Consider the following 16,716-nt stretch of genomic DNA (forward strand, 5'->3'; position numbering starts at 1 on the left):
TATTTTTTTAAATCTATATATATATTTTATATTATATGTCATAGAGCAATTAAAAAGTTTATTTAACCAATTAATATAAAAAAATTTGTCACATTAATTAATCAATTAATATAAAAACATTTACCACATGGATGATGATGTGGATGATGAGGTGTCTTCACCACAATCCTTTAAACATCTTTATTAATATATATAGATTTTTTTCTTTTTTTTTTGTTATTTTATTTTTTAAAATTTTCGACGAAGGGTACCATAAAATGAAAACTTTGACTAATGTAAATTTAGTGGTTTTATTATCATACGAAAGGTTTGCTGTCAGTTTCTTCTAAAGTGGATAGACATACAAAAAAAAAAACATTTTTAAAAAGCGGAAGCTGCAATTTTCAAATTGCAAAATGGTTAATTCAAAATAAAAAATCATATCATATGGGTTTTTTCATGTTTCAAACTATGCATATATACTAACGACAATGCTGATTATATATTTACATATATACATATATTTATGTAAATAATACCAAAGATACTAAATAGTAAATTCAGAGTTAGGCTACCAAAACGTGAAGAATCTCACCTATCTATTTATTTATTTTTGTTACACCTAGAAATGATAGATGCAGTAAAGTTTGACGTATAAATAAACTTTATATTATAGATATTTTTTTGTATGGTAATCGAAATTCCATTTTTCCTTCCCTTGAAAAAGATAATTCCACTTTTGTTGCTGCCGTAAAATAAATTGAAGAGAGTTATTTAATTTCAAAATATTTATTAGAAAGAGAGTTTACATATCACTCCCAATCTTTGAAGAAGTTGGATTTTTTTACAAAACATTTGTTATTGACTTTAGTTTTGCACTAAAAACGGCCCCTAACTTGTAAATTTTTATTACTTTTCCATAAAAAAAAAATCTTAAACTCACATTTTATTTCTAAATTAATATGTTGACTTTTCATTTTTCACTCCAATTTCCGACGACTCACGTGGTGCACAGGATTATTAATTTGGCCATGGCAATCACATTTACCTACGTCAATAAAACTAAAAAAAAATATATGTATATATACACGTGCACGTATTATACATACATACATATATATAGTTTAAATTGTTCATTTATAATAGGATTGATTTAATTATTAAAATTATTAAATATAAATTCATCTAAATTAAGAGAATTTGCATGATTTCGCATCCAAAATATTCGTCTCCAAGTGGGCTTTTTATTGGGCTTTTATAGAACCATTTTGGGCTCTAATATGCTTTTAGGCCCAATTCATAAATCTGTTGGAAAAAGAAAGGAATCGTCTTCTTCTTCTCCTTGAATCATTTTTCTTGTCGAAGAAGCTCCGAGGAAAATCTCAGTGGAAACCAGAGAAGAGAGAACCGAGGAAAGAAGTGGAGATTCTCTGCCCAGGTGACATTCTCGCTCTTCATTTTACGGTAGGATCCGTTCTTGTCTTATTCTTCTTAATTCTTTTTATTTTAAATTTGATTTGTTTTTTGCCGACGAAATCTGAGCTGATAGATTCCTTTGTTCGGGAATCGTTTTTGTGAAATCCGGGAAAATCGTTGGATCCTGTTCGTTTTTCGATATTTGGCAGAGAAATCGTTGGATCCATCTCCCCCCATTCTCCTCCTCGTGAGGTTTGAGTTATCATTTTCAAGCTCTGTTCGTACTAACTTCCTTAGCTGTGTCTGGTGGGTTTTTTTTCACTGGCCAATACTTGTTTTCGTTTGCTTTGAACTCGATTTTAGTATGGTTGAAGGCGTTGAGCAGAAAACGGACTGTGATTTTGCTGTATACTTGTATAGTTGTGAAAGGAATTCAAAATTCTGGGTTCAATGTTTTGAATTCAGGCTTTCTCTCGGTTAATTTTGGCACAACAATTATTATGATTCTGAAGTTCGGATTTTGAGGTTTGTGTTTATGAAAACTTTTCATCTCTTGCTTACACAATCTGGGCATTACTCTTTTTTCACAAATGCAGTTGCAGAAAATGTCTCGGAGATACGATAGCCGGACCACCATATTCTCACCGGAAGGTCGTCTCTACCAAGTAGAGTATGCAATGGAAGCCATCGGAAATGCGGGTTCCGCCATTGGAATCTTGACAAAAGACGGAGTTGTATTGGTCGGTGAGAAGAAAGTCACCTCCAAACTTCTCCAAACCTCGACCTCCACAGAGAAGATGTACAAGATCGATGACCATGTCGCATGTGCAGTGGCTGGAATCATGTCTGATGCCAACATTCTTATCAACACGGCTCGAGTCCAGGCCCAGCGTTACACCTACATGTACCAAGAGCCTATGCCGGTTGAGCAGCTGGTTCAATCTCTCTGCGACACCAAACAAGGGTACACCCAGTTCGGCGGTCTCCGCCCGTTTGGCGTTTCTTTCCTCTTTGCGGGTTGGGACAAGAACTACGGGTTCCAACTCTACATGAGTGACCCGAGTGGAAACTACGGTGGATGGAAGGCAGCAGCCATCGGGGCAAACAACCAAGCCGCTCAGTCTATTCTCAAACAAGACTACAAGGACGAGATAACGAGGGAAGAGGGTGTCCAGCTCGCGTTGAAGGTCCTGAGCAAGACAATGGACAGCACTAGTCTTACGTCTGAGAAGCTCGAACTGGCCGAGGTTTTTCTGACACCTTCGGGGAATGTCAAGTACCATGTCCACTCGCCTGAGTCACTTACTAAGTTGTTGGTTAAGCATGGCGTGACTCAACCCGCTCCCGAGACATCCTGAGGCGTAAACGTTGTCGTTTAGCTCTCCTGGTACGGTTTTCGACTTTTGTGTTTTTCTGAATTCATCATATTCTGGTTCTCTGATGATATTTACATGTGGTGAAAACCTTCTTCTGCTCTGTTAATTTTATTAAAGAACTCGGATAATATTCTATGTTTGAGTCCTATAAATCAAAAGCTGAATCTTTTCGCTAGAAAAAAAATCTACAGATATACTTCCCTTCTTGCTCTATGTACAAAAAAAAGAAAACAGACAAAGACAGTTCAGGAACATAGTTTTGGCAGCGATCTTGTGTTTCCTCTGCGTGTACTTTTTGATATCTTCTTCATAATCTCCATCTGATTCTGCATTTTCCGACAAGCTCTCTCCAGTTCCATTACTCTCCATTGAATCCCTTGTAGATGTTCCTTCAGCTTCTCGTTTTCGCCCGAAATCTCCATTTTTTCTAACCTGAGGTTGAGTGCTTCGCCCGGTGAATCATCTGTTGATGTTTTGAGCTTCAGTTTTTGAGATATGACCCTCTCGGCTGCAGGAAACTTCCTGTTGTGGGAAATATGAGCCCGGGATTCGCTCGAGAGCTTCTCGTAGCTTAACCTTCGGATAATCTTGAGCTTTTCGCTTTCAGTTAATCCGATGTGAGCCTGAGCAAGCGTGAAGTGATGGTTATAAGAGTCAGTCAGCTGCACGATAAAGATCAAAACTTTTTTCACTGTACCTCGAGATACATATCGATGGCACGGTAGATTTCGTCGTGAGATTCACGGGCGGAATCCGGTATGGCAGTGACGAGGGCAAGAAACTTTGAAGGTTTCAGACATGGATCAGGAGCTACTTCAGCTATGTACAGATCGATCAAGTTGGAGACTTTCTTTAACCGTTCGGTCTGTGGTTGAACGTGAAATCCTCCAGTGATGCTGTCGAGAAATGATTTTGTGAATCTAAGAATGAGATTCACATTATAAGATTGGTTTGATCTGTAAGGAGATGGGACAAGAAGATTGTCCAATGTGGCTTGATCCAACTGGTTACCGATCATATTCTCCAGCTTGCTCATCATGCTGCTGCTTTCGATATTGTTCTTCAATCCAAGAGCAATGCGTAGAATCCCGAAAAGGGTCTTGCAGGAAACGCAGCTTCGATCTAGAACGTAAAGGGTATCGAGGGTTGTTTCTAGAATCTTCCGTTTCTCGTCTAAATTAGCAGAACAGAACTTCGCCTTCTGGTAATAGAGCAGGAACCTGGTTATGATGAAGTGATCGAATTTATGGGATACCATAATCTTCACTAGGGTTTCGAACAGATCTGGACCCAAGACCAGAAGCTCGTCGAACCACCATGTTCCCCTGGCTGAACTGTTCTTGAAACTCTCGGTGCTTTTACTGTCACAGGAAAACCGGAACAGGCTGCTGTCTGGGGAAGAAGCAGAAGCACTAGAGGGACTTGCTTCAACTGTTAAGTTCAGTTTTCCGACCAGAGAATCCATGAACTTTGCGGCCAGAGGGTCGGATTCTGGTGATTTCTTTAGATCTTGACACTGTTTCAGAGCGGCGAGAAGGTCCGGCCAAGTCCAGAACCGAATCTCGTCCATCGATTTCTCCGTCTGTTCCAACAAATCAGGAACTTCCATGAACTTAGCAGCGCAATGCAAGAGAACAACGTTGGACGGTGTCACGCTGAACCTGCCGTTGTTGTAACAGAATCTCGAGACAAGCTCGAAACTTTCCGCTCCACCCGGAAAATCGTTGAATATCACCTTGAGATTTCTTTCGGAACAGTTAGATTTCCCCAGAAGTTTTTTGAACTTTCCAGAATATTCACAGATGATTTTCTGCAGATATTCAAGACAAGAGAGAAACTTTTAAGTAATGAGAATGCAAAACCCATAACCGAATCAGACAACAAGTGATCTGAGCACACAGATCTAGAGTTGAATCAGAACCACTTTCCAGACATTCTTGAGGAACCCTACGAGAAAGATTGAACCTTTTTTCGTTTTCTCAACTCCAGCATGTCACATCTGATTAGATATAATCAAATAGTTAACAATTTTTATGAGGGCATATGATAAAAGCACCGAAAGCTCAATCGAATCTATTACAAGGAAAAACGAACAGGACATAACAGGGGAAAAAGAAAAATAAAAGAAAGGGAAGAATGATGAACAATTATTACAGGACAGACGAACAAATCATTGATCACAAGGAAATGGTCTTCTTATCAACAGCTAATGAACAGTTTCAGAGGAAATTGCCATGAGAGCAACTCTATCAACCTTATTAGGTGTCATCACCATGATCCAAATCTTGTGTGTTTCTCTCTCTGAATAGGCGGAGTTTGTCGATTTCCAGGAAAAGGCGACAAAACGAAAGGTAAGAAAACCAGATTGCAATAAATGGTGATGGCAACATCTGGTATTCTTCTGCAACACACTTGTACTCTCATTTATTGGGATTTTCAACTCAGAGATCTCTCTCAACTTAAACTGTAATAAAAGCTGTAAGCTTCGATTTGTAGATAAACTTAATTACATAAATGAAACACCTTAGCGATGGGATTCAATTAAGAAGCAAAAGGAAAACTTTGTGTCCCCACAACATGGGAATTCGGTGTGAGCATTTAATGCTGAAGTTAGCGGAGTCACACACAATACGTGAAGAGAAATACACTGACGGTGTCATGAAACATATGGATATATACGCATACACACACACACACACAAAATGTATGTATATGTGCAGTGAGATGAAAACAACAAAAACCCAGAACAGGAAACTCGGAATTCACGCTGAGGAACGGTTTTAAAAACTCACCTTACTGAGAAAGATAGTTTCTTCTCCATTGACGTCGACCTGAAGATCGGAGCAAGCTTCCATGGCCAAAAGGAGAAAGAAGTAAAGCACCCCCACCCCCGCAAGAAAAATATCGAGAAAACCCACCTAGGAAACAAGATTCGTTCTCGAATTTACCGAAAAAAATCAAAGGGATTCGGAGAAAATAAATGTGCTGTAAAGAGGGCACTAACAGAGAGAGGGGGGGGGGGGGTTGATATATTCGTGCAAGAAGAAGAAGACAAACAGTAAAAGAGTGGCAAACTTTTGGTGGTTTGGACCAGATTTGGACTGTCAGATTTCTGTTTTTTCCCCCTTTTGTTCTTCTTTTAGTGTACGTGAAGTCAATTGATGAAGCACCAAGAAAATGGTGGGAATTTGCAGCTGGGGGTTTATAGGGACAACACAAGGAGGAAGGAGAACAGAAACGGAGGATTTACAGAGAAAATTGACGAAAGAAAGAGCAGCAACAACGGCCTGTGGAGAACTCTTGTGCCTTGGAATAAGAGAGAGAGAGAGAGAGAGAGAGAGAGAGAGAGAGAGAGAGAGAGATTTCTGCGTTGCGTTCTGACATTCCTGCTAAAAACTATAAAAAAAAAGAAGAAAAAAAGATTAAAAAAAGCTATTTTTTAATTTTACAATTCCGTACAATATAAAAAAAAACTCTCTAATGGTTTAGATTCTAAAATATTCTTTTGGGAGAATATTGTCTAATAAAATCTTTGCGCGGATAGCATATATATGAATCGAAATTGAGTTTGGACATCGCAAATTATCGTCATGTTTCTGGCATCGATAAAAATACGAGGACCATCTTGTAAAATACTGAAAACGTGGGCCCCAAAGCCTCGTATATGCATTTTTTTTTTACTTTTCAATCAGTGGGTTAAAAGGTAATTGATGATTCAGTTTACAGCTAATTATGATTAGTATACGTCCTAATGGTGAAAGCTTTTTTGGGTTGTATTTCTTTGTCGTTAAATTACTTTCGAGAAGACCTTGCCTCTGTGGGATCTGTCGTTCTATCCATCTTTCCTTTGTACTTTTATTTTCTCCTTTTGCGACTCTATTTATTAAAATCCCTAATTAAAAACTAATTTTATTAAAGATAGTGGTACTTATCAATAAACCAAAACATCAATATTTTATATATGAAAAAAAAAGGAGTTGTTTTCATGCACAGACAGAAGCTTAACGTGGTTGACAAAAGTTAAAGAAGAGCGCCGTGAAACGGGGGTCACGTGATCTGAAGCACACGAAATGTTGTTTTTACCCCCTTGCAGAAAAAGCTATTTACGAGTATGGGTCTGTCTCGACCATTCATAGGGCCCAAGCCCAAAATGGTAGGCCCCACATATATATATATATATATCACCGTTGGGAAGGGCGGTCCATCTATATTTTTTTTTTATAATCCAGAAATTTACCGGATCTTTGGCCCGACTACATCTCCCAGATGACCGAAAAAGCCCATGTGAATGCCCCTCCCCACGCGGTTCATGTATACTTCAATTTGTATTAGAATTTTTTCGGGGAAAAAAAAGATACATAAAAGAAGAAACAAAGTGTTAGGACCATGGGAACATGTCCTTTTGATTTCAAATAGGTTTTGGAGGGATATCTATTTTTGTTTATATTTGCCGGTAATTAATTGTTGTCTAAATTAATTTTTGTGGGGGCATGGCATGATATCATGACACGAACTATATATGATCATCTCCATGTTATTCGATTACAAACCGAAGCAAAAAAAAAGCCCATTATTAAAGGCCCGTATAATAACATTACACAATTTTCCAACTACACAAAATAAAATGTTTTTGTTTTTTTATAAATCGTTTAAATTTTACTAAAATTGTGACCTGTTGTATGCAGTGGAGGAAAGCACGTGCATGCCCACGGTCCCAATCCTTTTTGGCATCATCATCGTCGTCCTGCAAAAATCCGTTTTGCTTCCCGACAAAAGACCTTGTCTCCGTTGCCGGAACCGTCAGATCCCCGACCGATCCAACGGTCCAGATTCGTTCAGAATATCTCCGGCCACCTGAACCCGCCTCTGCCAGAGGGGACAAATAGTCGACAAACACATCAGACCCTGTAACGGATCCTCCTCGTTTTTCGTTTCGCCGCCTTTTCCCTCACCCACTCATCTACTGCCACGTGTTCTCGTGGTCTTTTTCACCCCTTCCCCTCCCTCATTCCTCCTCCCTCCCGAACTCGAATCCCTCTCTCTCCTCTCCCTCTCTCTCTCTCTTCTCTGAGCCATGAAAATCGAGGCAGGTTATGAGTTGGACTCAGTGTCCGGGTTCCCGCCGATTCCGTCGGAGTTTGATGCAGTGGAGGATCCCGGCAACTATCCCTTCACCTCCGCCATTAATCCTCTCGAGGCTTTGGTTCCTTTTCCTCATTCCGATTTCTCTCCCTCCGCCTTCGCTTTCTCCGACCTCGACATTCTCCGTCTCCAACCTTGTCTCCGCGATTCCATCCTCCTCGACTCTCCTCTGTCTCTGATCAACCGCCACCTCGCCGAGTCGATTCAGCTTGACCAGCTCTTCCATGGCGCCGGCCTCCCCGACCCGGCCACGTCGCCATTTCTCCACATGCCGAACCTCCACGCCGTCGATCAGACAACGCTGTTCTCATGCTTTCCTCCGGCTTTACCAGGAGTTCATGACGAGAAACGCCGTCGTTTCACCGTGGATGTACCTCCGCCGCCGCCGCCGCCGCCGGTTGGCTTCACGATCTCGCCGTCGTCAGCCTCCGGAACTCCAGCGTCGACGACTCAGAACAATACGGCTCGGGACAGGCGGAGGAAGATCGCGGAGAAGACTCGGTCGCTGGAGAAGCTGATGCCATGGGAGAAGAAGATGGACAGAGCTACGCTGCTGGAAGAAGCTCACAAGTACATAAAGTTTCTCCAAGCTCAGATCGCCGTTCTCCGGTGGATGCCTCTTGAGGCGGTCTTCTCCGGCGCCGGCGGATTGAACCGGCAGCAGGTTCTGCAGGTGATGGCGAGCTCGTCGCGAGTTCAGACAACGCTCTACACGCGCGGCTGCTGCGTCTTCTCACGCGAGCAGTTGCTTTCGCTGAACATGACGTCTCCGTCCACCAGGAATCTCTGATCACGGCGGCGCTTGTGTCCCACGCGCCATGAACATCCGTACAGTTTTCCTTTGTTTTGTTTTTTTGTTTGGATTTTCAGTACTTACAAAAAAGGTTACATGCGGTAGGAAAATTTTAACGGTGCGGCAACTAAAATTGGATTTTGCTTACATTACGTTACATTTCATAACCACTAGCTCTATAAGCTAACCTTATACATATATATATATACATATATATGAATTATTGGATTATTTATCCATATGGTATTTGTTTTATTCTAAAATATTCTGAACTACCAACGTGTATTACTAATCAAATATGATTTCAGACACTCCTCACGAAAGTTTCATCATCTTTGGTAAAGAAAAAATACAATAAACAAACAACAAATTCATATGGAACAACACAATTCATGATTATAACAGATGGATACACTTTGAATCTAAGTGGTTTACCTTCAGATTACGAAGACGAACTACTGCTGTCGTCATCGTCATCGTCTGAGCTGTCGAAACTGTCTGGTCTCCGGTCAGCGATGGCCGGAAACAGACGTTGTCTTATGTCCGGAGACGGCTGTTTGTTGTCCGGAGCGGATGATGTCTCCTTCCTAGGAGACGCCTCATTCTTTTTCGTCGTCATCGCCTTATCTTTCACTTCTTTGCACACTTTATCCAACATGATCAAGAAATCTCGGACGATCGCAAAAAGTCGCAGCCCTTCGTTCTTGGCCGAGTTCCCGTGGAAATAATCCGCGATGCTCTTCACGAGAACCATTATCCTCTCTTCTTCTTCCTGTAACCATTTGATATCCGATTCCGCCCGTTCGATGAACCCCCCGAGAGCTCGCTCGAAATCGCAGTCTTTGTCCATCTTGTCCAGAAACTCGCTCGCTTTCGCTAGCGAGCTGCCGAGAGATGAAAGCGTCGCAGCTAACCCGTCTGCGTCTATTACTGCCGCTTTCTTGACGTCTTCGAGTTCAGTGCTTAATCCCGAGACCACCTGAAGACCGATGCTGCGGTAACGCTCGGCTGATTCAGGGCTAGAATCCGGAATTGTATCTTCTGTCTTCATGCTAGAGAAGCTTCGGCTTGACTGTGTTCTAAGGGCACGAACCCCTTCTGATCGGATGATCTCGAGGACAACAAAGTGCAATAGAGTGGTCTTTCCGTCGGTTCCTTTGACATCGGAGACTTTTAAGAGGGTGTCGAGTTTGAACGCCTGAGCGCCACCACGATATGTACCATCATTCATGCGATTTCCCGTCTTGAGGATAGCTTCAAGCAGTTTTAGGAACAATCTGCTGTTTCGGAGTTTCTTGCAAGCAACCTGGAATAAGACACTCAGATACCATGAATAGATGCGAGCCATAAAGTTTTTCCGGCTATATATACATATGTGGGGTGTCGGAATAAACCTCGAGAGTTGCAAAGGATTCTTTGAGACTGGATACTTCCTCCTGAAGCGAAACCATGAATAGAAGCGACTCGATACGGCTAAATGCAAAGGGTATGTCCACTACAATCTTGAGGAAACGCTCGGCCGGCCCGAGCTGATAAAGATCGCCATCGTATAGTCGGAGCTTCAGTTCCTCTTCAGGTGTTGGAGCCATCTTCAGCAACGTTTGTAGGAGCTCGACCGGGAGTTCATTACCTTGAAAAAAAGGACAGCACAAAGAAGAAGCCATTCAATCCCAAGACATGAAGCAGAAACAGAACAGATATGGCGAGATAGAAAGCTGAGGGGAAGAAGACCTTCTTTAATGGCATCGACAACTTCATCTATGGTGACGTTCAGAGCCCGGAAAAGGATAGATAAGTTCTGGGCTTTCCTGGTGTCGATTATCTGCACATACTGGGCAGGGGATTCGCGCGATGAATTCTTCCCCTGCTCGTTTTTGTTTTTGTTCGCGTCGTTGTAGCCAAACAACGACTGCATCATCTCTTCATTGAACCTGAAAACAGACCGTGAATTAGAAATAGAAAGAATGCAGGACATGTTCATCTATGAAATGAGTCGCTTGAGTACGATTCTTACTGGAAGGAACCAGCGCTAATCTCATGCCAAACCATTTTCTGATCAGGGTTGGCATTAACTTTATCCCAGAAGAACGGCTTTAGTTTGGCTTTCGAGGATCCAGTCTCGGAATCGATATCAGATCCATCCCCAGAGGAACTATGTCCCGGGTGTTTTTTCTTCAGACCAGCAACTGCACCTTTCGGCGGGGCAGGTGGAGGCCGAGCAACTTTAGGCGGAGGAGGGGGCTGAGGTCGGGGAGGAGGCGGCGGCATTGGTTGTGCTTGTGGAGGTGGAGGAGCTGATTTTCCGGGGGGAGGCTTCAAGGTAGGAGGCCCGACAGATGATGCATCGGCTAGTGACGATGACTCATTACCATTTAGCTTCAGAGAGAAGCTCGTAATAAAGGATCGCCTTTTCGAACTTGTACTAAAATGCTTCTTGCTCGCGCTTCTTACGGTGGGAGAGTTTTCCTCCGATCCTGCAAGATTACCAAAGTGGAAAACGCGATTTACATATCGGCAATATCTAACCAGATTAACTTGGAACAACTTGACAACCCCATAAGAAAAAAGCACATACCGGTTGAAAAATCGATAAAATCGATCAAATGGAGGAGCGGCTTTTCATCCCTCTGTCCTTCTCTAGGACCAACTGCATTGCCACCGCTGCGTCTCAAGCAATACAAGAATAACAATGCGGCAAGGATGAACGTCACTGCAGAGGTTGTAACAACGGCAATGATAAGTTCCATCACAGTAGCATTCCACTCCTTTGGAAAAGGACCTGGAACGGGTTGAGTAGGTGGATAAACAGGGGAACTCGTCCTAATCGATCCGGAAGTTGATTCATCCGGTGCCTGAGAAGGGGAATATGAAGGCGGCCGTGACTGAGAGCTTGCAGGTGCCAGACCATAACTCGATGGAACTGGCGCAGGAGCAGGATCAGGAGCAAAACTCGGAGCAGAAGCAGGAGCAGGAGCAGGAGACTGATCTGTATCACCGATCAGTTTTCTTCTCGAGTAGCCGCCCGAACTGCGACGAGACGAGAGCCAGTAGCTCAACCAAACCCTGTTGCTCGAGATCGAGTTCCGGTAGATTTTTTGACCGGTTAACACCAACGATTTCAGGTATCGAGACAATTCAAGTGGGGTATACAGGGGACAACCTTTGTTGCTCTTGTCCTTATCTTTCAATTCTTTTCTGCAGTGAATCCACGGTTGCTCCGCCTATCAGAAATGAGCTGTGCATCAAGATTCAGCAGTAAAATTTAAGGTTTAAAGAAAGTCTGAACAGCAATTTCCGTAGAATGAATCCGTATGAACATTCACAACGCAGACAGGCCAATGTACGGTACGTAAACAAGCAACATCTACGAGGATTCGGCTCAGCAACAGCAAATTTCGTTCAGCTGAAATCCAATTGCAAAAACCAGACACAAATTGAAACCCGGAATCATATTGCTTCTCAGCCGTTGAACGAAGAACGAATCAATACATAGCTTTCACACAACAGGCGAATGCATTGCGTGTTTCAATTCAACAACAGAGAAGGAAACCGAAGGCGAACGATCACGTACCGCATCGCCGCGAGATCCGCCGTAATCATTCAAAAGCCCGTCACCGGCGACGGAGGACGAAATCGAGACCGCGACGTCTTGAGCCGACTTCAGCGAGACACAAACACAGACACAAAAAACGAGAGGGATCGCCAGAAAAGTTTTTCTCATTCCCATCAACGCTCCCGTTTCTCATCTCATCGAGAAACGCTTCCGATCCCAGAATCAGCGACGGCGAACCGGCATGCACACGCAACGGCGAGCGGAGGTAGACGACGAAAATGGAAAATTCGAAATATGGAAAGCCAGATTTCAAAAACATGGATCACTCTTTTTCTCTTTAGCCTTTATTTAGGAAAACTATTTTAGGATGTTTGGATAACTGTGTCTTAATTTCGGCAAAGTTGTTGTCTGAGTCCTGACTATTGGATTCTGGATTCCTCTGATGCACAAAGCAAAGAACGTGAGGGGAAAAAAACATGGTTACAAAAGTATGACTATATTCTAAAGAAATAATATATAATCACATCTAAATAAATTAACACGTAGATAAACCAAAGTTATAAAAGAATCCATTACAGTTATCACTTATAAAGGAATCCAAATAAAAGCTTTAATTTAACAAAATTTGAAAACATCTTTAATTATTTAAAATCAACTTAAAACCTTAATCATTTGGTCTATATAAAGTATTTAAAATTTTATAAAACTATCTAAAAAATATAATTTTATTAGTTAAAATATGTTTATTATTATTATAATAATAATAATAATTTAAAGTATAAATATATGTTTTTAAATTATAATTGATAATATTTTAAATATTAGATTTTGATATTTTTATAAATATAGATATTTATTTAGATTTTCTAAGTTAAATATCCATTATGGATTTATTAATTTATTATATAAATATCTGATTAGATCTTCTTGTAAAAAATTATATCTGATTAGAGTTATAGATATTTTTAAACGTTAATAATTTCTTAGATATTATTTAAAAGATATAGGTTTATTTGAATTGGTTGATATTGAAACTTTTGAATAGATATTAAAAGTTGATTTTTTTTTTAACTTTTCTTCATTAATATATATAAATATATAATTAAATTAATTATCTATAAAACAAATAAAATTTCAAAAAACAAAATTAAAAGAAACAATTGAACTAAAAAATCACTTGAAAACTAAACCAAATACTATATAATTAACAAAATAAAAATAATCGAAATGAAAATTAGGGGTGGCTTAATCGGGTTTCGGTTCGGTTATTTTGGTTTTAGAACAACTATAACCGTGTTTGGCTCGGTTACATTCGGTTCGGATACGATTCGGTTATGATAAAAAATACTCATTTTCTTAAGAAAATTTACGATTTTTTTGTTATTTTTTATTCGGTTCGGTTGGATTCGGATTTTTTGGTTTTAGAGAAAACATAACCATTCGATTTTACATCTATTTCATTTCGGTTACTTTGGATGGGTTATTAACCAAATAAGCCAACAATAATAGAACAAAATATCGGAATATGCATACCTACTAACAGTTGATAATTTTGAAGGAAACATATCTATCTTGTAAGAAGACGGGGCATTGGCATTCCCCACAAAAAGTCTGGCAAATTTCAAGGAATGTCTAATGGTATTTTTAATCAGACGGATGACAATGCTACAACAGCAGAACTTCAAATACAAAACTTTTAAAATCAATTTAAAAAACCATCGGTAAACAATCATAAATTAGCATCCGATGTCTCTCAAAATCTATGTCCCAAAGATTTTTCAAGTCTTTTTACGTGACCTACTCCGTTTCCTGCTCTTTTTACAACTCTCCTTGTCTGTAATTTCCTACAAAACAAAACCCAAACATTTTCTCAAGACAAAGCCTTAGTTCATAAAACATCAAATTGGGATCTACGATCTGTCTGTATCCAAAATATAGAAAGAAAGCTCTCACCTTTGATGACCCGGATTTCGATTTCTCATTATCCTTCTTCTTCTTCTTGCACGAAAGTGGGTTTGGACCCTGCATAAGTCAGAGATTCACAAAGTTCTGATGTTCAGCTCCAATATTCGAGGATCTAAAACAGCAGAATCTACTTCATATGATGTTTGAATTCTCGAAAGGATATGATAACTAATCAATAGTCATCCATGGATGCATACAGCAAGCAAGGATGATGAAAGACCAAATGCACACAATACAAAAATTCTGGCAGTGAAAACATATTGCAGAAAAACTTGAAAATGCAAGAAGATGTCTTGAGAACAGTATATACCTTTGCTTTCTTTCGCTTGAACTGAACCCTATCCTTCACTCCGAGTCCATTTCTGGAAGAACCCTTTTCATGCATTATGTGCTTCCTCTCGTCCAATTGAGGCAAGATATCATCTTCTTCATTTTCAGCGTTCATGTTCAATTCTTCTGCATTAGATGCTAAAATCTTCTTTGTTCTCTTCTCCAACATCTTTCTCTCCATCTCAGTCATATGCTGCCGTTCTTCTTCAGAAGTTTTGGTGAATTGCCGTTGGAAATCTGAAGGCTGCTCAAGCTGGAGAGAATTCCTTAGGCAGAATATGAGAGGAACACCCGGCACCTGAAGGAACAGAGCATTAAAAAACATAACATGTAAGAACCCTAAACCTTAACAGAACAGAATCATACGGGGAGACAAAACCCGGATAATAACATACTGACCTGGTGAAGCTTCTTCCTCAATTCGACATCCTGACTACCAACAAAGAAGTGCTCGGGATTGTTCTTACCGATTACCTCTAATATACACGCATCTGCCGCCTTAGGCTTATCATGATTACATCTACATTCTCAAATTCCACAAATCAGTCTCTCCCAATGTGTCTAAGAAGACAATGTAACATAAATGGGTGTTTTCGTGAAAATTTCAAGATTACCCCAATCAAATCAATCTCTAGCCAAACTCAATCCAGTTAGGTTCAAACACATCCAAAGTTTCGAGATTTTCTGAAAAACAACATCTAACTGAATGCAAAGTAATGAAAGGATCATGAATTATACAAAGTAATGCTTACGTTGCTGTAGTGAGCATCTGGGCAGCCTCTAGAGATTCTGCATAGACCTTACCCATTCTCTTCAACTCCGCAAGCTGACATCTGTAGGAAAAACTAAACAATCAAAATTTCTGACAATTTCGGCTGGGGGAGAGGGGAAGAGGAAGAAAGGTGAGTGAACCTGGTAGTGAAGAGCTTGACAGGATCCCCGAGGAGGGAAGAGAGAGCTGTGTCGGCGGGAGTGATCTGATTAACGACGAGATGATGGACGAAAGTGCCGTCGCAGAGAACTTTGTACGGATGCCTGAACCCGAAGCTCACCTTGTAGAATCTCACCGTCCTCCTGTTCCGCTTCTGTCTCGTCACTCTCATCTTCTCCTCTTAACCCAGGGTGAGGGTTCCAGACGCACAGCAGAATCTAGGGTTTCCAATGTTCTGAGAAGATAGTGCGGAGGGAAGACAGAATTTCGACCGAGATGACAAAGGGTTCTCTGCAATCGAAAGAGGGTTTTACATCTAGGGGTATTTTCGTCTTCTTACATAAAAACTTTGATGCGGCAACGAGAAAAAATACTAAATAACATTTATTTATTTATTTTATGGACGAATTTTGGCAAAAAAAAAAAACAATTTCGACTTTAGAATGGAAATTTTAAATTCGAGATTAAATAAAAAAAATAACCGAAATTTTGTAAATTTCTCTAAAAAAAAAATTGTTAATAAAAAATCCAATTGAATCCGAACTATATTTGCGTTCAATATAAGAATCGAAGCTCTCCGACCGAATCGAGTTCAGTACCAGGAAAGCACTTCTATTTCAATGTTTAACTTGTTATTTCCATTTTTTTTCCAGAAAATTATGAAAACAGAAGATGTATACATTTGTTCGTTAAATGTAGATACAGACATATATACGAATTAAAAATGTTTATATTATCAATTACTGAAATATTTCTTCAGACATTCTGCTGATACAAAAAAAAGGAAATTTAGTAATTTACACACATTGTTACTTCCCAAACACAGGGAAACTCTTCGGTCTTTAACTCAAACTTCAAGAACGAGGACAAGAACAAGAAGAAAGAAAGCTTCATTTCTCAGTTTTTTTTTTGTGTGGATAAACCTCGACCATCAAAAGCTTCCAAAGAAGTGTTCTAAAGAGGGAGAACTAAAGACGTTTGGAGCCGCTGTCCGCTCAGGTTTCGCCGCAGAGACATGAAGCTGATACTTGATGAACCTCTGTGTAAAAAACACGACCAAACAAACAAACAAACAAACAAATCTGAGCAACGAGAGAGACGAAAGATGAATAACGTAAAAAAAAAAAACGGCGGAGAGAGATTAATTTACTGCTAATTGCGTGATGATTTCTGGGTTTGTGTCGATATGCCAGTCAGGTTCTAGTTGTCTGACAAACGACGTTCTTCCGAT

General features: G+C 40.3%; 6 protein-coding genes across 10 annotated transcripts in view; 2 read left to right on the forward strand and 4 right to left on the reverse strand.

Moving 5' to 3' along the window:
* The first annotated feature begins 1,314 nt into the window (after window positions 1–1,314).
* LOC104802531 (proteasome subunit alpha type-4-A-like) lies at window positions 1,315–2,805 on the forward strand. 2 transcript variants are annotated; one of them, XM_010526174.2, is made up of 2 exons: window positions 1,315–1,417; window positions 1,992–2,805. In XM_010526174.2, the coding sequence occupies exon 2, from the start codon at window positions 2,001–2,003 to the stop codon at window positions 2,751–2,753; it is 753 nt and encodes a 250-aa protein (XP_010524476.1). In that variant the 5' UTR covers window positions 1,315–1,417; window positions 1,992–2,000; the 3' UTR covers window positions 2,754–2,805. The 2 variants fall into 2 exon arrangements, with proteins under 2 accessions (XP_010524476.1, XP_010524475.1); XM_010526173.2 differs by having other exon boundaries at window positions 1,329–1,443.
* A 116-nt stretch (window positions 2,806–2,921) lies between these two features.
* LOC104802533 (BTB/POZ domain-containing protein At3g22104-like) lies at window positions 2,922–6,113 on the reverse strand. 3 transcript variants are annotated; one of them, XM_019201225.1, is made up of 4 exons: window positions 5,564–6,113; window positions 5,026–5,235; window positions 3,469–4,581; window positions 2,922–3,394 (listed from the first exon to the last, which is right to left on the reverse strand). In XM_019201225.1, exons 1-4 carry the CDS (start codon window positions 5,624–5,626, stop codon window positions 3,017–3,019), a joined length of 1,764 nt encoding a protein of 587 aa, XP_019056770.1. In that variant the 5' UTR covers window positions 5,627–6,113; the 3' UTR covers window positions 2,922–3,016. The 3 variants fall into 3 exon arrangements, with proteins under 3 accessions (XP_019056770.1, XP_010524479.1, XP_010524477.1); XM_010526177.2 differs by having other exon boundaries at window positions 5,026–5,072; window positions 5,564–6,111; XM_010526175.2 differs by lacking the exon at window positions 5,026–5,235 and having other exon boundaries at window positions 5,564–6,111.
* Window positions 6,114–7,829: 1,716 nt separating this feature from the next.
* Window positions 7,830–8,838, forward strand: LOC104802534 (transcription factor bHLH117). The gene has a single exon (XM_010526180.1). It carries the CDS (start codon window positions 7,846–7,848, stop codon window positions 8,701–8,703), a length of 858 nt encoding a protein of 285 aa, XP_010524482.1. The 5' UTR covers window positions 7,830–7,845; the 3' UTR covers window positions 8,704–8,838.
* A 151-nt stretch (window positions 8,839–8,989) lies between these two features.
* Window positions 8,990–12,678, reverse strand: LOC104802535 (formin-like protein 3). The gene is made up of 6 exons (XM_010526181.2): window positions 12,278–12,678; window positions 11,282–11,927; window positions 10,721–11,180; window positions 10,438–10,637; window positions 10,101–10,336; window positions 8,990–10,012 (listed from the first exon to the last, which is right to left on the reverse strand). The coding sequence occupies exons 1-6, from the start codon at window positions 12,431–12,433 to the stop codon at window positions 9,149–9,151; spliced, it is 2,562 nt and encodes an 853-aa protein (XP_010524483.1). The 5' UTR covers window positions 12,434–12,678; the 3' UTR covers window positions 8,990–9,148.
* Window positions 12,679–13,878: 1,200 nt separating this feature from the next.
* LOC104802536 (rRNA-processing protein UTP23 homolog) lies at window positions 13,879–15,776 on the reverse strand. 2 transcript variants are annotated; one of them, XM_010526182.2, is made up of 6 exons: window positions 15,467–15,776; window positions 15,307–15,387; window positions 14,954–15,074; window positions 14,535–14,852; window positions 14,213–14,281; window positions 13,879–14,093 (listed from the first exon to the last, which is right to left on the reverse strand). In XM_010526182.2, exons 1-6 carry the CDS (start codon window positions 15,655–15,657, stop codon window positions 14,013–14,015), a joined length of 861 nt encoding a protein of 286 aa, XP_010524484.1. In that variant the 5' UTR covers window positions 15,658–15,776; the 3' UTR covers window positions 13,879–14,012. The 2 variants fall into 2 exon arrangements, with proteins under 2 accessions (XP_010524484.1, XP_010524485.1); XM_010526183.2 differs by having other exon boundaries at window positions 13,879–14,103; window positions 15,467–15,774.
* A 421-nt stretch (window positions 15,777–16,197) lies between these two features.
* The window catches only part of LOC104802537 (peroxisome biogenesis protein 22-like), a 3,628-nt gene continuing 3,109 nt past the window's right edge, over window positions 16,198–16,716 (reverse strand). The window contains exons 8-9 of the mRNA XM_010526184.2: window positions 16,636–16,708; window positions 16,198–16,524 (exon numbers count right to left, since the gene is read on the reverse strand). Of these exons, the coding sequence (XP_010524486.1) occupies window positions 16,417–16,524; window positions 16,636–16,708 (181 nt within the window). The 3' untranslated portion in view covers window positions 16,198–16,416. The remainder of the gene's footprint in view (window positions 16,525–16,635; window positions 16,709–16,716) is intronic.

The sequence above is a fragment of the Tarenaya hassleriana genome, unplaced genomic scaffold (genome assembly GCF_000463585.1).
Source record: "Tarenaya hassleriana unplaced genomic scaffold, ASM46358v1 Cleome8, whole genome shotgun sequence".
Taxonomy (NCBI): domain Eukaryota; kingdom Viridiplantae; phylum Streptophyta; class Magnoliopsida; order Brassicales; family Cleomaceae; genus Tarenaya; species Tarenaya hassleriana.